Source organism: Pelobates fuscus, chromosome 5 (assembly GCF_036172605.1).
Source record: "Pelobates fuscus isolate aPelFus1 chromosome 5, aPelFus1.pri, whole genome shotgun sequence".
Classification (NCBI taxonomy): Eukaryota; Metazoa; Chordata; class Amphibia; order Anura; family Pelobatidae; genus Pelobates; species Pelobates fuscus.
In genome coordinates, this window is record NC_086321.1 from 96,838,120 (window position 1) to 96,857,716 (window position 19,597).

At 35.7% G+C, this 19,597-nt stretch overlaps 1 protein-coding gene across 5 annotated transcripts in view; it reads left to right on the forward strand.

The window, feature by feature from the left end:
• Positions 1-19,597, forward strand: part of MAST4 (microtubule associated serine/threonine kinase family member 4) — a 503,913-nt gene that overhangs the window by 389,198 nt on the left and 95,118 nt on the right. For all 5 annotated transcript variants that reach the window (XM_063454083.1, XM_063454086.1, XM_063454084.1 and 2 more), the window contains one exon: positions 8,012-8,100. In XM_063454083.1, coding sequence (XP_063310153.1) covers positions 8,012-8,100 — 89 coding nt within the window. The remainder of the gene's footprint in view (positions 1-8,011; positions 8,101-19,597) is intronic.

The following is a 19,597-nucleotide window of genomic DNA, read 5'->3' on the forward strand; positions in this document are numbered from 1 at the left end:
CATATTTGTACCCTGGCAAAGCAGAACAAAACACAATTGTACAATATAACTGACTGAGCAGACGAGATAAAAGGAGCAGCATAGAAAGTGATGGAGAATACTGCCTTCCAAGTCAGTTGATACAACAATGCGTTTTTATTCTTTGCTAAGGTCGTTCCAAACCCCTGACAGCCTTTATTCTTTATTTGTAAATTTCATCCACATTAGACTCTTGCCTTTTGGAAATATGTCATCACAGTTTCATTAGGTGCTCCGACTAAGCCAGCAATGGGATCTGTTGACAACATAAATGTATGCTAGATTTTGGAATCATCTTTTTATATAAACCCCTTCATGGACAATGACTTGGGACCAATGCTATTATATAGCTTGATTTTTCAAACCTATGCAGGATTTAAAGAGGGCATGCCTTCAATAACATAAGCTGCTATGGACAAACGCTTGGGTACTCTCAGCAAAAAACGTATACTGTAAATAATGTAAAGTTGCTACAGTGACACTTTAAGCTAACATTGTTATAGACAAGACACTGCAGAGTTAATTTGATGTCTTGAATCTGTATTGTCCGAGAATCTATACAACACTAATCCCAGTAAGAATTGCAGGAGGCCAAGCATACTGTATTCTGTGGTCACAAGCTATGCATTGTGGGAAATATAAATAAGCAATTATGTTATAACTGATAATTGCATAATTAAATATGCATATTGCATATTTTAATTCGAGTAACATGTTATATTACATTTTACAGTAAATGCGCATATATATATATATATATATATATAAAATTAATTATTTTTCTGACTTAATGCTGAAATAATGCCGCCATAATAAAATTTAACTTAAAATATTTAATAAAGCAAACTGAAACACTATTAGGATCCAGGTGAGCCGTTTGAGTAGTGTACCAGTGATGAGTGTATATATGTCTGTTGTGTAACATAAGCAGGGTTAGTATAATGTGGCCTGTGTACTGCACAGGAACGCGTTGTTACCAAACCTGTCTGCCAATTATTCTGAGGCGTGTGTCTTGTACATAAGAGGTCATGTTGGAGACAGCTGCCTGTAGATAAGCATCAGGAAATATTGAGACATCGCCATAATTACTTGCCTTCTTCTTTGATTGATCTTCATGCTTTCTTCTGTAATTACACAAGCCATTTCTTGCTTGGAAATTCCGATAGTGTTTGCCTTTCTGAGATAAATTTGAGTGTAATTGAGATTTTTCTTTAAAATTTACTCTCCTGTGTATTGGTGATAGCTTTTTATATCCAATTTCATAATGGCCTTACTGGGATGTTGGAGAATGCTCTATAAGAAAGCATTTTACTACAGTGTTTTCAGTTGGTACATAAACCCAAGCACCACAAAACATTCTTTATTAAGTTTTTTCTAAAGTGGTTATTGTTATACATTTAATGTAAGAAATGTAGAAATGATTACAGGTGCATTCACCTATACGACGTACAGCTACATTCTAAATCTCTTGATCTCGGGGGTACACGGAGTTAACATTAACCCAAGGATGATTATTTTTTTTTTTTTATTTAAATCTGCAACATACACAACATGACCACCCTCCTTTTCAGCCTAGATAACTGTTTCCATCATAGATTTAGACCCTGATAAAACGTAATCTCAGGAACAAATGGACTGCTAACACTGTTGAGGTTCCCCTATGCAGAATTCACTTGGCCGCCAGTAGGGACTCAAATCAGGCTACTTTTAGTTTCAATATACTCTGCCAGGCCAGTCTCTTGCAGGCTGTAATTTTCTATATATAGCCCCAAGCTTTGACAAAACAAAACCATCTGATTACCTGATAAAGAGCACATGTCACCAGTTTTGACACAGTACTGGCCCTTTTATAATTATTCCTACGTATTCTTCTTTGTATGGATTTATGCACCAATCCCCCTAATTTTGTTTTTGTGTTCTTTTTTGCCACCTATCCTTTTCATTTTTGCTTCTCTTTTTTCTCTCTATCTGTCTCTTCTCTATTCATACGTGTTTATTTTTATTCTGCCCTTTATAGCCCATGTAACAGTGACACACCTCTGGAAGAGGCAAGTCCACGTACTAAAAAGCATAAATAAGTGTTCATATTTTGTGTCACTTATTACTGGGTTATAATGTGCTATAGCAGGTGTGCCCATAAGGTTGATCCCCAGATGTTGTAGAACTACAACTCCCATGATGCTTGGCATGCCTTTTAGAATGGCAAAGCATCATGGAAGGTGTAGTTTTAAAACATCTTGGGATCTACTTTTTGGGCTCCCCTGTGCTATAGTAACAAGATAGAAGTAAGCTCCCCTCTTGTATTTCTTGTTGCCTCCTTGATGGTAACAAGCAAAAGCGGCAGAATAACGCACAGCATTTCACAACCACTCTTTATTTGTTGTGTGTCTTCCTGGTTTAAAAAAAAAAAAAATCTTATACAACCAAATATAATACAAACCTAAAAAAGAAAAATGCCTGTGTTGTTTTGTCAAACTTGTATATCCTTAAAGCCCTAAGGCAATTTATGGGTTAACATGAGAAAATAATAGCTTTTAATCTTTTCTTGAATGCGAACCCATATGGTTTCCCAAGACTCATTTCATGACCAATTCTGCTGGGCATAACTAATGCGTGCAAGCTGTTATGGCTCCATCTGAGATTTACAGGCGCTATCTATCTTCATTGCAAGTGGCACCATCAATTATTAAGCCTAGATCACACAAAATACACAAACAGAAGCAACGCTTTATAAGAAATATTTGTCTAGTCATCTACCCAGACTAATTTGACACATAAATAATGTTTAAAGGTTTGCTGTATGATGCATTGAACGCTACTGAACCATGAATCCATTGACAGTTGATATTAGAATTTGAGATCTCCTATATCCTAATGTATGCTGCCAAGCTATGCAAGCAGGTACAGGCATAATACAGTGTTAGAATGTCAAGAACTATGGATGCATAAGGATGCATAAGCAACCAGTTTTCAAAACAGATACAGTTTGCAAGAAGAACCTCTGAACAAAAGTGGACATCACAGGCACCCATACAATTTTATGGTATATTAAAGGTGTAATAAATGTAATTAACAATGATAATAATCTCAAGATTATACCTTAAGCAGTTGAGTTACTGATATTTTAGATACACATTTGCTGGCAAGTTTTAATAATATTTTCACAAATTCAATTTTTTAATTTTATATTCTTTTTTTCTATTTTATTCTATTTTATATTCTATAGAAGAGATCAATTCAACATGTATATAAGGTTAGGCTTTTTTTTTTCTTTTTTTTTAAACGTATGAGCACAAATTTTGATACATTAAAGTATACCTATATCATGCAATTATTCAGTGACCTGTAAATGATCACTTTAACCATTTCCATATAAGACAAGGGGAAAAAAGTTCCTTGTGTATTTTATTATCTAATTTATATGTTGTCTATTCTTGCCATATGTCCCATTTATTGCCTGTAGGTTCACTGTATTGTATTATGGTTCTACTTAATGCTTTTATGAAACTTTTCGATCATTTCAATTGTGTAAATATTTTACTATTGTATCAAGAATATTTTAGTGTAGTCATCTTTTGTGTCTTTCTTTTTTCAATAGTGTAATATTATGACCCTTGTGTGCTGTTGATGTTTTTGGGCACCTAGTGGAAAGCAGACAAAAAAGCCTGGGATTTAAAGCTTCAAAATATGTGTTTCATATTAAATGTATTTATTTTATAGAGCAAAACAAAGAAAAAAATGCAATACATTGTCCTCTGTTCCCCAGTGATATTTCCGTGCTGTGTGCTTCTCTACCTTTAAATGTAGGGGTGATGATGATGATGTAGAGCTTTTATCATTAAAAATATTTATCAGCTGCACGTCTGTCACTTTCCATATCGATAGTGCTACAATCACTTTTAGAGGAAGGAACGACACTCCGCATAGTATTCTACTGTTGTGGCAGCAAGACAGTCTTTTAGCTCATTTGACGCTCTGTAACGAGAGCACACATAATGCAGACTGCCCATTATCAGGTTTAGGAAACTGAGTTTCAAATGTGAAGAAACAAAGATTTACTCAGTCTAATTATTCTTTATATACAAACAAAGGTATGCTCAAAAGTTGTTGTGTTTTTTTTTTTTTTTTAAATCTATCCTTAAAGGACCACTATAGTGCCCTGAGGGTGCCTCCACCATCAAGGACCCCCTCCCGCCGGGCTCTGGAGAGAGGAAGGTGTTAAAATCTCACCTTTCTCCAGCGCCGGGCGGGGAGCTTTCCTCCACCTCTCCTCCTTCCTCGTGACGTCATCGGCTGAATGCGCATGCGCGGCAGGATTGTAAATGCTTTCCTATGGACGCTGGAGTCTTCTCACTGTGATTTTCACAGTGAGAAGCACGCAAGCGCCTCTAGCGGCTGTCAATGAGACCGCCACTAGAGGCTCTGGAGGCTGGATTAACCCTCAGTATAAACATAGCAGTTTCTCTGAAACTGCTATGTTTATAAAAAAAAAAAAAAAAAGGGTAAAACCTAGCTGGACCAGGCACCCAGACCACTTCATTAAGCTGAAGTGGTCTGGGTGCCTAGAGTAGTCCTTTAAGCCTTCATTCTCAAATTTAAAACGAAGTACTCTTCTATCGTATGTAACCTTTCATACAGATTGTGGTAAGGCCATATCTTACCTGCATATCTTAAGTGGAACTAAAAGGGGTCATTCTTTGGTATAGATTAAAAGCTTGAGAAATGTATGCACAGCTAACTACTGACAAAGTTGCTGAGATGCCTGCCCCAACAGTGTTTTCAAAAGCAGTTTTTTCGTTAGAGTAATTATTGTTGTGCTAATCCGCCCACCTCCCCAATAAAAAAATAAATATAAAACACGCCTTAATCCTGCGCTTAGGTCAAGTTCTCTCTGTAGCCTAATCCTCCACGGCCAAGATCACTCTCCCTTGCCAGAGCAATGAGGGGAGAATATGAGGCATGGAGGGGATGGTGTTATGTCATTGGATATCTGGCGCCAGTATGCTGTGCGTGCTGGCGTAAGGCATCAAATTTGCACAGCAGTGACCTTAGCTACCGTAACTTTTATTCCTGTCTGGCTGATGTTTCCCCAATGACACAGCTGGAGGTGGAGAGATTAACTTATAGTATAATGACAAATGTTCTCTCCCATAGAGGTCAATAAACAGTTAGTGAGTGCTGATGACAGCTCGCCATTACACTGATAAGCCAATAAACCGACTATAGTCAAATCACTGTTTGGCTGAACGATTTCAGAGTACTTACACTAGTGATTTCCAGTTAGTACAATGACCAGGTTCACTTTAACCCCTTAAGGACCAAACTTTGAGAATAAAAGGGAATCATGACATGTCACACATGTCATGTGTCCTTAAGGGGTTAAGGGACCGTTTTCCCTGGGACCAGACCCAGCTTCACTGACCTGGATTACGCTTATTAGAACAGACCCAGCTCGTTCTGACCTACATGTTTATTGTGACACCCAGTGTGACTAATATAATTCCATCATACTCCAAGGACCTGCTCCAAGCACTCCAGTGTAACACTTATTGCACATTCTAACACTGGAGTCCTGGGGACACTACCAGCTGCTCTGTTTGTTCTCTTGTCGCCTTGTTAATTTTTGTAGTTTGGACAACACTAACCACATAGCTTTGATGCTAAATCTGTAGTTTAACTGTACACCAGCTCATCAGAGAGGTATCATGATGTTGCAGTACAGCTCACAGTCATTATGTTACTGAACTGTTATGTTGCTTTATACAGTACTCTGATAGCATCTTAAAAACTGCTACACCGCTACTTTTAGTATAGCTTTTCTCCCAGTTAGTGCAGCTCAAACACACTGCAATACACTGTCGATTAAAGATTACATTTATACAATAATTAATTTATGGATTCATGAGAATACACGATATTTGATTTGTAATGCATCTCCGTTATCTCTCCATAAATTTGTCAGCATCTCACTTATATAGTAATGTACTCTTTCTACCTGCCTGTTTTCTATTGGAACTCTCCTTATTAAAAAAAAAAAAAAGCATTAACATTTATTTTTTGAGACTCTCATTCCCACCTAGCCCCCTCAATTCTATTTAGTAGGTGTAGTGTGAATCATGTTTGCTACGACTTCGTAGATTTGTATATAATGTATATAACATTATAAATTTGTAATGTGTTTTCTATACACTGTCATATTTGAAAATTGATTATTCATAACCTGTCTATGCTTTGTTGTGAGGATTAGTACCCAACAGGGCACATTTAAATACTCTGAAAATAATGCATATGCTTAATGTTGCATTAAAGGAACAATCCAAACAGCTAAAGCACTTTAACTAGCCTAAGTGCTTTCATGTGTGAAAAGTGTCCCCTTTTTTTTCTTTCATTTTACAAAATGTGCAGATTACAATATAAACTGACACTTCTATAAATTAAACTGGTTACACTCCCCCCCATTTGTCAATCTTCAAATCTTTAAAGTGGAGCTGAACTCAAAACACTGGCAACTGCCAAGAGCACCTGTCTTGCAAAGAGTTATGATTGAGCTGCATTTAGAAGTCTGTGATTGGACAGTCACAGAAAGTCTGGGTGGGGTTAGAATGGGAGAGTTTGCAAAGACTGTAGACAAGACATGCCGCTTTAGCAAGCTATTTTTATATATACATCCCCAATGAAAAATGTATAATTAAATGCATGCATATTTTGCAATTGGTGGTAAGCAAACCAAAACGAGATTTTTTATTATTTTTTTTTTTTTTTTTTTAGTGGGGCAGTTGAGTGTCCCTTTAAGACTAAAGTAATTCCAGATGATATCATAAAATACACAAAATAAATCCACAAAATGTAATCTAAGCAACGTTAATTATCCTGATTTAGTTGCATAATGGCATGTGTATGGTGCTAGGGAAAATATGATAATTTAACCTCTATTCTTTGATGTCCAACAGGAAGTCAAAGGCAAGATAACAGGAAATGCACCATAATACACTTCACTTTATACATAATCTTTAGTTATCTATCAAGTGGATGGAACAAGTTCACACCTGCACAGTGCAGCAACTTGTGACAGCTCATTCAGTTATAAAAATAATTATTGAGAACGTGGAGTGCAAGTGAAGGAAAGATGTTGACTAATTCTATTTCATTTACCTGAACTTGTATCATTGATTAATTCCAGATGAATGCGATGCTTCTCACAGTACTAAACTATTTTGCCCCCAACTGTCCTAAGGGAAGATCTGTAAACAAAAGGATTGTTGAGTTCACTAGCGTCTACATTGCACAAATATATCAGTAAAGAATGTGCGCATTTGAGTTTTGCACATGATTTGTATTTTCTCCATTGTTTTAAACGGAAACCACGAGTAAGCTTAGGGAACACAGCATGTTCCTGCTTTGAATGGTCAAGCCTAGAGGAAGGTCCCATTGATTTAAGAAAGAAAGGTGAAAATGGTGTTCTATATTTGTTTCATATATAAGTTATTAAGAACAGTTTCTAAAAGTGATACTAATGTTTGTTTAGAAGATTGATATATAATCAACCAAACCATCTACTTAGGAAGAAAATCATTTTAAATTTCAAAAGTAATATATTGAAGAGTAAATCATTCCAGAACTGTGTTTGTAGTGTTTGTACTATAGATCTGTACTGTAGATTTTTAATACACAAATTACAAAATGAGAAAAATATGATTTTTCAAAGAACAAACACCACACAGTTTTATCTATATGTAATGAATTCATCTTACTAAACAGGATTAGAATAAGAAGAAAAAGCCAAGGATAACTCATCATTTGCCAACTTGGCAAAATATTTGACTGTTAGGCTGTGGCCTGCATTGCCAGCCCCAAGAAACATTTGAAATCCATTGGCATACTCCACTATATAGCATGTGTATACAATGTTATGAGACTGCGGAATGTTTATGGAACTTTTAGAGATTATCTGTGACCCAAATCCTAACAATACCGTCTTCCTCTTCTTCCACAGTTGTAGAACGAGCAACAGGAAAAGCTTAATTGGCAGCAGTCAATCTCCAGCCCTTCCTCGACCCCATTCTCCTCTTTCCGCCCATACAGGTATGATGAGTTCATTGATTAGATCTCATAACTATTGTCTGTTTATGAACATAATGGTGCCTGGTACTAGCAGCAGATGGCAAATATTTGTGGCTGTGAAAAAATTGTTAGGAGAAATAATTCCATAGTTTTTGTTATTCTGATGTCTGAATGGGAGCATGGCATTCCAGGATTGCCATTAAATGAAAAGATCTTCACAAATCTAAAGAGGTATTTGCTGGGTCGCAGATCAACTTGGCACACGGGTAGCTGTTCTGATGGCTCACAGCAGGTCAACTGTTTGAAACATGTTACCTTTCTCATTTTCTGTTCTGACAAGATGTAATTGCACAAACTCTGGCTCTGCTGGGATATACAGTGCCTAGTTCACTAAACTATGGACCATGCCATGTGTAAAATGATATCAGCGACAGTATGGCTGCTATCCGTTTACCGAGCAGTTCCACCAGGAGTGAAGAGGCTGATAGTACACCAAGGGAAACTCTAAAAGTCGGTATATATTGTGTTTTCTTTGTTCAATGTGTTCTCTCTCCATTTCTGTGTGTGTGTGTGTGTCTGTGTCTGTGTGTGTGTGTGTGTGTGTATATATATATTAATATTATATATGTAAAAATGGTAAGTGAAGGTTTGTGTGATTGTTTTTCGGGGCGCGTAACTTTTTTTTTTTTTTTTTTAACCAGCTAATATTAATTTAATATGTAACAACCGCTCTCACATTATAGTAATTGTTTGGCACACTATAACCTTGGTCTGCCTATCAATCAAAGGATTATGGAATTATATACTATTAATTAATTTTGGTGCTGATGACCTTCAAAGGTAATTTGTTTTTTAATGAGGGGCTGAGAAGTCTAAAATGTCACTCTCTAAATGTTTTACTATCTGGAATTGGATAATGGGATTTCATATTAAAGCAGTGCATGAAGAACCCCCTTGTTTATCGTGGTGTGTATTACCTGGGTATTTAATATGAGTTACATTAAAATGCATTCATCATGCAAATACAACATGGTGTCACTTTATAGATTATTTAATTTCAGCTATATATTGTGTGAGACACATATTTTGCGAATAGTAATATATAGATGCTTTTATTTATTTGCATGTTACATACACAGGGAGATGGGGGTGATGAATCTGCACAGATAATCTATTGGGTGGGAAGTATGTGAGATAAGAGTCCCCCCCCCCTCCGCTATTCCCCAATCATGATGGAGTAACTTTTAGGGTGATATGTTTTACTGTTTAAACTAGATGAGAAAACCAAAACCTATTTTAAAGCATCTCGTTGTGCTATCCACATAGGTTTTCATCTTCTTTTTGAAATGTCATTGCTGAAAAAGCGATCAGTGGATAAAATCAAAACATATATTTTTTGATTAATGTATTTTTAATGCTGAGAAATTGCAAATTTATATTGAAACACAAGGTCAGGTAGCTCCCCCATCCCCAATTTTCATCTGCAAAATACTTATATACCCAACACAATAAAAATGAATTTAATCTGCAAACACTATGTACAGATGAAATATTATGTATATATTTGTAAATGGCAGGTAAAATAAAAATAAAAATGTTTTCAAAGCAAAATGGTTGTGTAACCTTGATTAAAGCATTCAAAAACAGTTTTAAAAAGGTGGGGGGATGACGTAGGACGTGGCACGTGGCACGCCGCGTCTCGCGGGTTTTTTTTTCCTTGGCCGGAAGATGGGAGGTGGGAGACATCGAGCAGAGCCGGACGTTGTGAGGGAAGACGCCTGACTTGCTTTTTTTGCTGCGGTTGGAGGTGGAAAACCGGTCTCTGTTCGTCCGGTACTGCAAAGGGGGAGTGACGGGCGTGATGGGAGTGAGAAGAGTGACCCCTCAGGACGCTTAACCGAAGAAGTGGATAAGTGGATAAGTATACCGGCTGGTTTACTATAGATATATGACATATGTTACATGTATACATGTATATTAGATCTACGTATTAGTTAACAGAGCTTAGATACTACTTAGTCACTCAGTACCTAAGTGTACATTAAGGTCCATATATAGGTTTTATACCCTATTATATGTAGTACTATTTACTATTATCGCACTATTATCGCAGTAATTGCTACCCCTATCTCCCTTTAATCATTTATTAATCATTTATTAAGAATTATTAAGAACTACTAAGACTCAAAGGAAACTTCACTGAAAAAAAAATACAGGAACACAAAAAAATATTTATATATTAATGATAAAAAAAAAAAAAAATATATATAAATAAAAAGAAAAAAGGGAAAAGAGATATATAAAAAAACAAAGAAAAACAAAGAAATAGAACGCTAATAGAAAGAGAAAGTGAAAAAGAAGGGAAAGATAGGAGGAGGAAATGGCCTCAAAAAAAAACCCAGAAGGCAAACAGAATGTTAAAAAAACTGTTAAAAAACAAGAACCAGCCACAGAAAGGAGGACTTCAGGTTTTTTTTCTCCCCAATTAAATAAGGGGAGTAGTACTAAATCTATATAAGAAGAATCAATACCTATATTGGACTCTAAAGAGACTGAGATAGACAAAACCTTGTCAGATAGCTCTTGGGAAGAAAATGTATCTATTACTGCCGGTTACTTATCCAAATGCTTGGAGATACAATTTGAGAAAATAAAAGAAGAAATAAACCTGCAATCTAGAGAAATAAAAAATGAGATCATAAATATAGGAAGAAGAGTGGTAATGCTAGAAGAGAAGACGGACCAAATAAAGATACAACAAAAAAACAATACGGATAATATAAATAAACTGGATGAAAACCTAGAGAGCCTGAAAAAGAAGATTGTGGATTTAGAAGATAGATCCAGAAGACAAAACCTCCGAATTAGGGGGGTCTCGGAGACTGTTGCAAAGGCAAATTTAGAAAAGTATTGTGTAGAGTTTTTTCTGTTTCTGGGGGTTAATTCAGATAATGGCACAAGCGGCATTGAAAGATGTCATAGACTACGTAAACCTGATAATATACCAGAACAAGCCCCGAGAGACATAATTATTTGCCTACAATCATTCCGTTTTAAGATACAAATTATGAAGGCAATGACAACAAAAGACCTGAAGGGGTCAATCTTCCATCAAATTAAGATTTTTCAGGATCTCTCATACCAGACCAGACTTCAAAGGAAACTTTTTATTAACCAGACAGAGGTCCTTAGAAAAAATGCAATTAAATATGCCTGGGGATTCCCGACACGCATAAATTTAACATATAATAACCAAAGACTGACTTTTGATAAACCGCAGAAATTAGAACAATGGCTACTAGAAGGGAATTTAACATAAGACATGGCATGAGATAATTTTTTTTTTTTTTTTTTTTTTTTTTTTTTTCTCGCACATATAAGACACTAAATAAAAAAATAAATTAGGATTAAAGCTACACTAGAGACCACAGAAATGTAATGGGTGGTTTCACATTATTAATTTAAATCTCTCCTGAAAACTAAGAAAATGGGGGAAAGAAGGGATAAAGAGAAGAAAAGAGAAGGGAATAGAGGGAGAAAAAAAATAGGGGAGGAAAAAGAGAAGGAAAGGGGTGTTTATAATAACCACAATAATAATAAGAAAATACACGATATAGTAAGAGGTAATTTGATAGAAAGACCATGATATAAAATAGAAGTAAAATCCTGGATTTAAAGACATATTAAAATAGAAAATACACTAAATACACTAAAAACAATTTCTTTTGGGTTTAACTAAAAGGCTATTTAGATCAAATAAAGGAAGAAAGAAAGAGAAAGGAAGAAAAACTGGGTGTCACTTTATAGAAATATTTTGATACAAAACAAACGAATCTACACTAAGATTGAATGTAGGTGCTATTTGGGTAAAATATGAAACAAATAAAAAATAAAGAAAAAATAATTTTTTTTTATTTATTTATTTTTTTTTTATTTTTTTTTATTTTTATTTTTTTTTTTTCCCCCTTCTGGTATTATTTTATCCACTACACCCGTCCGGCCAAGGAGAAACTCTAGCTCGCAGATCTCGACATTTTTTCTGCGAGCATAGAGAATGGGGATTTTTGCGACGTCACTGATTAGAGAATCGGTGCCGTTTTGGGACTGTTGTTTTCTCTCCCTGTGTTTTTGGCAGGACTTCCCCCTGAAGGCTACGGGAGGCCTAGGTAGGGAGGAACACAAGGGAGGAAATAGATACATTGCATTCTGCCTAGTAAAAGGCAGACATTGTACGTTTTATGTTGTGTTTTATATGTTTGTTAGTACAGATGGTGAATTTACCAGTCCTCGAAGGAAAAGAAATAGGATATATAAAATAAAATGAGACTAGCGACGATTAATGCACAGGGGATAAACTCACAGTTTAAAAGATATACAATCCTTGAGTTTCTCAAAAAAGAACAAATCCAGATTGCAGCCCTACAGGAAACCCACTGGAGAACACAAGATAAAAATAATCTTAAATCTAAATTTTTTCCTACTATAATCAGTGCTTCTATGAGTCAAAAAAAGAAAAGAGGGGTAGCCTTTATATTTTCAAGGAATATATCATTAAAAATTATACACCAAGAAATTGATTTGGAAGGTAGATACATTATATTAGTAGCAGAAATTAACAATCAAAAATATACGTTAGTGAACATATACGCACCAAATCAATCACAAATTGCTTTTATTAAAAAAGTGCTGAATAAAATGGAACGCGTGAAAATGGGTCGAGTTATTGTTATGGGAGATTTTAACTGTGTACCCGATATTGAGATGGACCGGAGCTCTAAAACAAAAACTAGTAACTATGGAAATATGAAGATGACTGCTAAAACATTTTCTGAATTAATTAAACAAGCACAACTCTTAGATTATTGGAGGATATTTCATACGAAGGAGAAGGATTTTTCCTGTTTCTCAAAAGCTTTCTGCTCATACTCTAGAATTGATCTCTTTTTGGGAGACAGAAACTTAGCGAGCCAAATCAAAAAGGTTTTTATAACAGCTACTACATGGTCAGACCATAATCCGGTCATCCTAGATATAAAAGAACAATATCAAAGAACAAGAGCTGACTGGAAAATGAAAGACTGGTTACTTAAAAATGAAGATAACCTTAAACAAATTAAAGACACAACAGATTATTTTTTCAAAGAAAACAGAAATAAAGATGTCTCTCCAGCAATGACTTGGTGTGCTTACAAATCAGTAATAAGGGGCCTTTTTATAAGCTTAACAGCAAGAGATAATAAACTAAATAAAAAAAAGGCAAATTTAGCTGAATTGTACATAAAACTAGATGATTTACTTGAACAAAATAAAAAGAAACCATCTCGGAGTATTACTAACGAAATTATAGACATTGAAAAATTAATTAATGAACATCTTATGACAAAGGCAAAGAATGCGTTACATTACTTAAAACAAAAATGGTACTACACCGGAAACAGAGCAGAAAAACTAATGACGAACAGAATAAAAAAAGAAAAATCGAAAAGAATCATCACCAAAATTATTGATAATGGAGAGACTATCTTGAGACCTGAAAAAATAGCAGAAGCCTTCAAAAATTACTACCAAGATCTATACAATACTAAAGACCCTATCAAAACGGAGAACATTAGCGCATTTCTTGAGAACATAAAGAGTCCAAAAATCTCACAAACACAACTGCAGGAGCTTAATAAAACTTTTCAAGAAGAAGAACTGATCTTCTGTATCAACAAATTAAAAAAGAATAAATCACCTGGTCCAGATGGATTTGATAACCTTTTCTACAAACTGTTAGGAAATAATATTAAAACGGATTTAAGCGAAGTTTACAATTCCTTTGTTACACCTAATAGCATACCGGCAGAACTGTTACAAGCAAATATAGTGCCTATCCTTAAACAAGAAAAGGATGCAGAGAAGATAAAGAATTATCGTCCAATCTCATTGTTGAATACCGACATCAAAATATATTCTGCTATGATAGCAGAACGTTTAAAAAAAATCATATCAGAAATAATAAACAGAGACCAAGTCGGGTTTGTCCCAGGGAGGTCCTCAACCCATAATATCAGAAGATTGATTGACATATTGGATTCCGCTTGGACCACCGGAACTCCCATGTTGACCCTGTCCTTAGATGCTGAGAAAGCATTTGACAGGGTCAACTGGGAGTTCATGAGACAAACACTTCAGCGATTCGGATTGGAGGGAAGACTTCTTGAGAACATTTGCGCCCTATACACTGGTCCAACAGCAAGAATAAAGGGGAACGGCTTTAGCTCAGAGTGGTTTCCATTATCTAACGGAACACGACAGGGATGTCCGCTATCCCCTTTACTCTATATAATCTCATTAGAACCTTTGGCATCTGCCATCAGACAAGAAGAAAACATCTCGGGTTTTGACCATAAGAAAGAAAATATAAAAATAAACCTCTATGCAGATGATGTGATTATAACTTTAGAAAATCCGTTACAATCAATAACACAGCTCATGACAATTATAGAAAAGTTTTCGCAGGTCTCTGGTTACAGATTAAATACAGATAAATCAACCATTTTGGCGAGTAATGTAAATATGGAAGAAAAAAAAGAGATAAAAAAGAAGTTCGATTTTACCTGGATTGAAAAATCGTTTAATTATTTGGGAATTAATATTTGTACAGATCCAAGCAAAATTGTTGAGATTAACTTCCTCCCACTACTCCTAAAAATGAACAAGCTACTAAAAGATTGGAAAAATCTGGAATTTTCATGGTGGGGCCGTATAAATATAGTTAAATCCTATGTTTTACCAAAGTGGTTATACCTATTCAGAATGCTCCCTTTGAAGGTACCTGACAGCTGGCTATCACTTATTCAACAATCTTTTTCTAAATTTATATGGCAATCAAAGAAACCGAGGCTGGCAAGAAAATTCTTGGCGATTAAACAAGCAAATGGAGGAGTGGGACTTGCGCTGATCCAACAATACTATCAAGCGAGCATTCTCTCTCATTGCATTATTTCACAACATACAGAGACTAAACATGAGAGATGGTATGCAATAGAAAAAAAAATGTCAAATAATAAAGATCTGTCTACCCTTTTTTGGCTGACGCAAAAAAAGAAAGACAACTGCCAACCATGTTCTGAAAGTATAGTGTTACAAAATATTGTAGAAGCTTGGAACAAAATAAGAAAAAATATGGGTCTTAATAACCGTATCATCAATACTTTACCAATTTCAATTTTGGAAAATAATATAGAAGATCTAAATCTAAAAAATTGGGACAAAGTAGGTATTCAAAACATAGAAGATCTAATGATTGGACCAAATCTTAAATCATTTGAACAATTAAATACAGAATTTGCTCTGCCAGGAAAAGAAAAATATAACTTTATAAGGATCAATAGTTACTTAAGTAAAGCATTAGACAAAGAACATTCAGAAGTTAAATGTAAGTTATGTCAGCTGCTGAAAGCGAATGACACGAAAAATTTATTAAAAAAGTGTAACTCGATACTAAGACTCAAGGAAGAAGATATTATTTTTCCGGCCATTGAGAAATGGGAGAAAGATTTGAAAATAAAGAAAAAACTGGAAAAAAGTGATTGGGAAAAAGCTTGGGTGTCTGTGGCTAAACATATTAAATGCTTAAATTTAGCGGAGTTACACTTTAAGATTATAAATAGACTATACCTGGTCCCAAGTCGCTTGAATAAAATGGATTATAACATATCAGCGACTTGCTGGCGGTGTGATAGTGCGGTGGGAGACATGCTACACATTTGGTGGAGCTGCCCCTTGATAATAGAATTATGGGAAATGTTTATAGACAAAATTCAAGAAATAACCGACTCTAAAATACCTCTGTCTCCAGAATTACTCATATTACACTTAAATCTTAGCCAATATAATATGGACCTTCAATACTTTCTTACGCATGCGTTAATAGCGACAAAGATCTCTATAGCCAGAAGATGGAGAACTAATAATATACCAAACTGGGAAACCATAAAAAATCAGTTAACATTTCAGCTAAAAATGGAAAGCGGCTTAAATGTAAACCTAAAAAAAAAAAAAAAGGTGGAAATAGATAAATGGCTAAATAAGTTGTGTGCATTTTAACCTATAAAAGAAATATATGCTAAGATAATTAGCTAGTTACTCTAATTATTATTATGGGAACATTACTGAGGATCGTAATCACCATCTGTATGTCAGTTGCGTATTGTCTTTATGTTTTTTCTTTCTTTTGTTATTGATAATGCGAAATATTAATGATGACTTAGTACCATAGCCCGAACTATATGAATGGCAACAGAAAATTACCGGCAGGTACTGTCTGAAATAAAAAAAAAAAGAAAAAAAAAAAAAAAAAAAAAAAAAAAAAAAAAAAAACAGTTTTAAAGGGATTTCTATTAGATTTATTAAAATAAAAATGAAATGTTTCATTTTGGTATTATCGTTTTGTGGTAGTAGTTTATACACTGTCATCTGTAAAGGTTACGACAAGCACCATGGCCACTTCAGTCTTTCGAGGTGGTCATGGTGCAAGGACCCTGTATAAATTGATATATTGCAGCTGGCTACTGGAGCTGTAGCCCCACTTCTGTCAGCTTTCACTAGGCCAGATTTAGTGTTTCTGGCTTGTTAATTTTAATTTGGTGTGTATTCCATTTATAAGCGCTTATTCGTTGACTGAGAGTGTTCAGCTAAACACTCTCAGCCAATGAAAGAAGGGCAGTTTCTGCATGTGATTGCTACAGAGCAGCAGACGCAATTCGGTCACGATTCTTTGTGAATTGGTGCATGGTGGAACCATGGTCGATGGCAAACCATTATAAAACAGTTTGAATTGTTACGAGGAAATACAGTTGCAAGAAAAAGCCCATTGGAATGATATGGATTTCTGCACAAATTGGTCATAAAATGTGATCTGATCATCATCTAAGTCACAAGAATAGACAATCACATTCTGCTTAAACTAATAACCCACAAAGAATGAAATGTTGCCATGTTTTTTATTGAACACACCATGTAAACATTCACAGTGCAGGTGGAAAAAGTATGTGAACCCATAGATTAATGACATCTCCAAGAGCTAATTCGAGTGAGATGTCAGCCAACTGGAGTCCAATCAATGAGATGAGATTGGAGGTGTTGGTTACAGCTGCCCTGCCCTATAAAAAACACACACCAGTTCTGGGTTTGCTTTTCACAAGAAGCATTGCCTGATGTGAATGATGCCTCGCACAAAAGAGTTCTCGGAAGACCTACGATTAAGAATTGTTGACTCCATAAAGCTGGAAAGGGTTATAAAAGTATCTCCAAAAGCCTTGCTGTTCATCAGTCCACGGTAAGACAAATTGTCTATAAATGGAGAAAGTTCAGCACTGCTGCTACTCTCTCTAGGAGTGGCCGTCCTGTAAAGATGACTGCAAGAGCACAGCGCGGACTGCTCAATGAGGTGAAGAAGAATCCTAGAGTGTCAGCTAAAGACTTACAAAAGTCACTGGCAAATGCTAACATACCTGTTAGCGAATCTACAATACGTAAAAGACTAAACAAGAATGGATTTCATGGGAGGCTACCACAGAGGAAGCCACTGCTGTCCAAACAAAACATTGCTGCACGTTTACAGTTTGCACAAGAGCACCTGGATGTTCCACAGCAGTACTGGCAAAATATTCTGTGGACAGATGAAACCAAAGTTGAGTTGTTTGGAAGAAACACACAACACTATGTGTGGCGAAAAAGAGGCACAGCACACTAACATCAAAACCTCATACCAACTGTGAAGTATGGTGGTGGGGGCATCATGGTTTGGGGCTGCTTTGCTTCGTCAGGGCCTGGACGGATTGCTATCATCAAAGGAAAAATTAATTCCCAAGTTTATCAAGACATTTTGCAGGAGAACTTAAGGCCATCTGTCTACCAGCTGAAGCTCAACAGAAGATGGGTGTTTCAACAGGACAATGACCCAAAGCATAGAAGTAAATCAACAACAGAATGGCTTAAACAGAAGAAAATACGCCTTCTGAAGTGGCCCAGTCAGAGTCCTGACCTCAACCCGATTGAGATGCTGTGGCATGACCTCAAGAAAGTGATTCACACCAGACATCCCAAGAATATTGCTGAACTAAAACAGGTCTGCAAAGAGGAATGGTCAAGAATTACTCCTGACCGTTGTGCACGTCTGATCTGCAACTACAGGAAACGTTTGGTTGAAGTTATTGCTGCCAAAGGAGGTTCAATCAGTTATTAAATCCAAGGGTTCACATACTTTTTCCACCTGCACTGTGAATGTTTACATGGTGTGTTCAATAAAAACATGGCAGCATTTCATTCTTTTTGTGTTATTAGTTTAAGCAGACTGTGATAGTCTATTGTTGTGACTTAGATGATGATCAGATCACATTTTATGACCAATTTGTGCAGAAATCCATATCATTCCAAAGGGTTCACATACTTTTTCTTGCAACTGTAGCTCCATGTTAATTTTGCATCATAACTAATATAGGGAATTGCTATGGTTATGATGCTTGGAGTAACCTCGCAACCCACATTTTAAACCTTAATCCTTGTCTCATATGACACTTTAAGCTATTTTTGTTAATTGTAAAAAGGCTTTGTATCTAGTGATATATATAAATTTTTTTGCATTCGGTAATTTTCATCATTTTTGTTTAGGAGTTTTTAAAAGTAACTCAATGCTTTTTATGGTTATCTCTACACACAACACAAGTTGTCACAGTGTATCCATCTTGTCCCACTATTCCACACTCCACTTTACAGTCTGGCAGTCTCCATCACACCCTTCTGCTGTATCCATCAAGGTCAATGAGTCTTCCAAAATTCCGAGTAACTGGAATAGACGCCTCATTGACTCCTATACACCCCTGGGGGCTTCAGCAGTAAAACAATAGGAAGACACAATGGCAGTAGGCATGATATGTAGCAAAATCACAAAACAAAATAAAATCATAAATAGAGTAAGTCAAGTGACTGCGTGATAAATATTAAGTCTGATTGCAAATAAGCACGTTCGTTGACTTAATTTTACGTTTAACTGCAACCAAGTTCTTTTGAATATATTTTCCAGCCGATCATTAAATGAAGGCAGAGCCAGCGACTTAGCGAGGCATGTAACTCCTGGTCGGTACAGATTGCACATCTTGCCATTAGTTGCTGAATCTGCACTGTGCAGGCAGATTGTAACAACAGAACTGTTGATTTATAATAAATCATATGTATTGCAAAACACATTCTGTTCAGCAGCATATAAATGATGGTTTTGTCTGGATACACATTTACATGTTGCAACCTGGGAATCTTGAAATCTGTCAGGCTTTGTGTAATCGCTGGTTAAATTAGTGATCTTTTGCTGGTACATGACAAGAAGTTTTTGTTTTGCCTCTAAGGTTCCGAAGAGAATTTTAAATCCTTTCTTGTTCTTTATCCTTTTATTTAAATACCATAGACCAGTTGGCTGCAAGGCCGACATACTTTGTTTTGTACTTTAAATAAATATATATATATATATATATATATA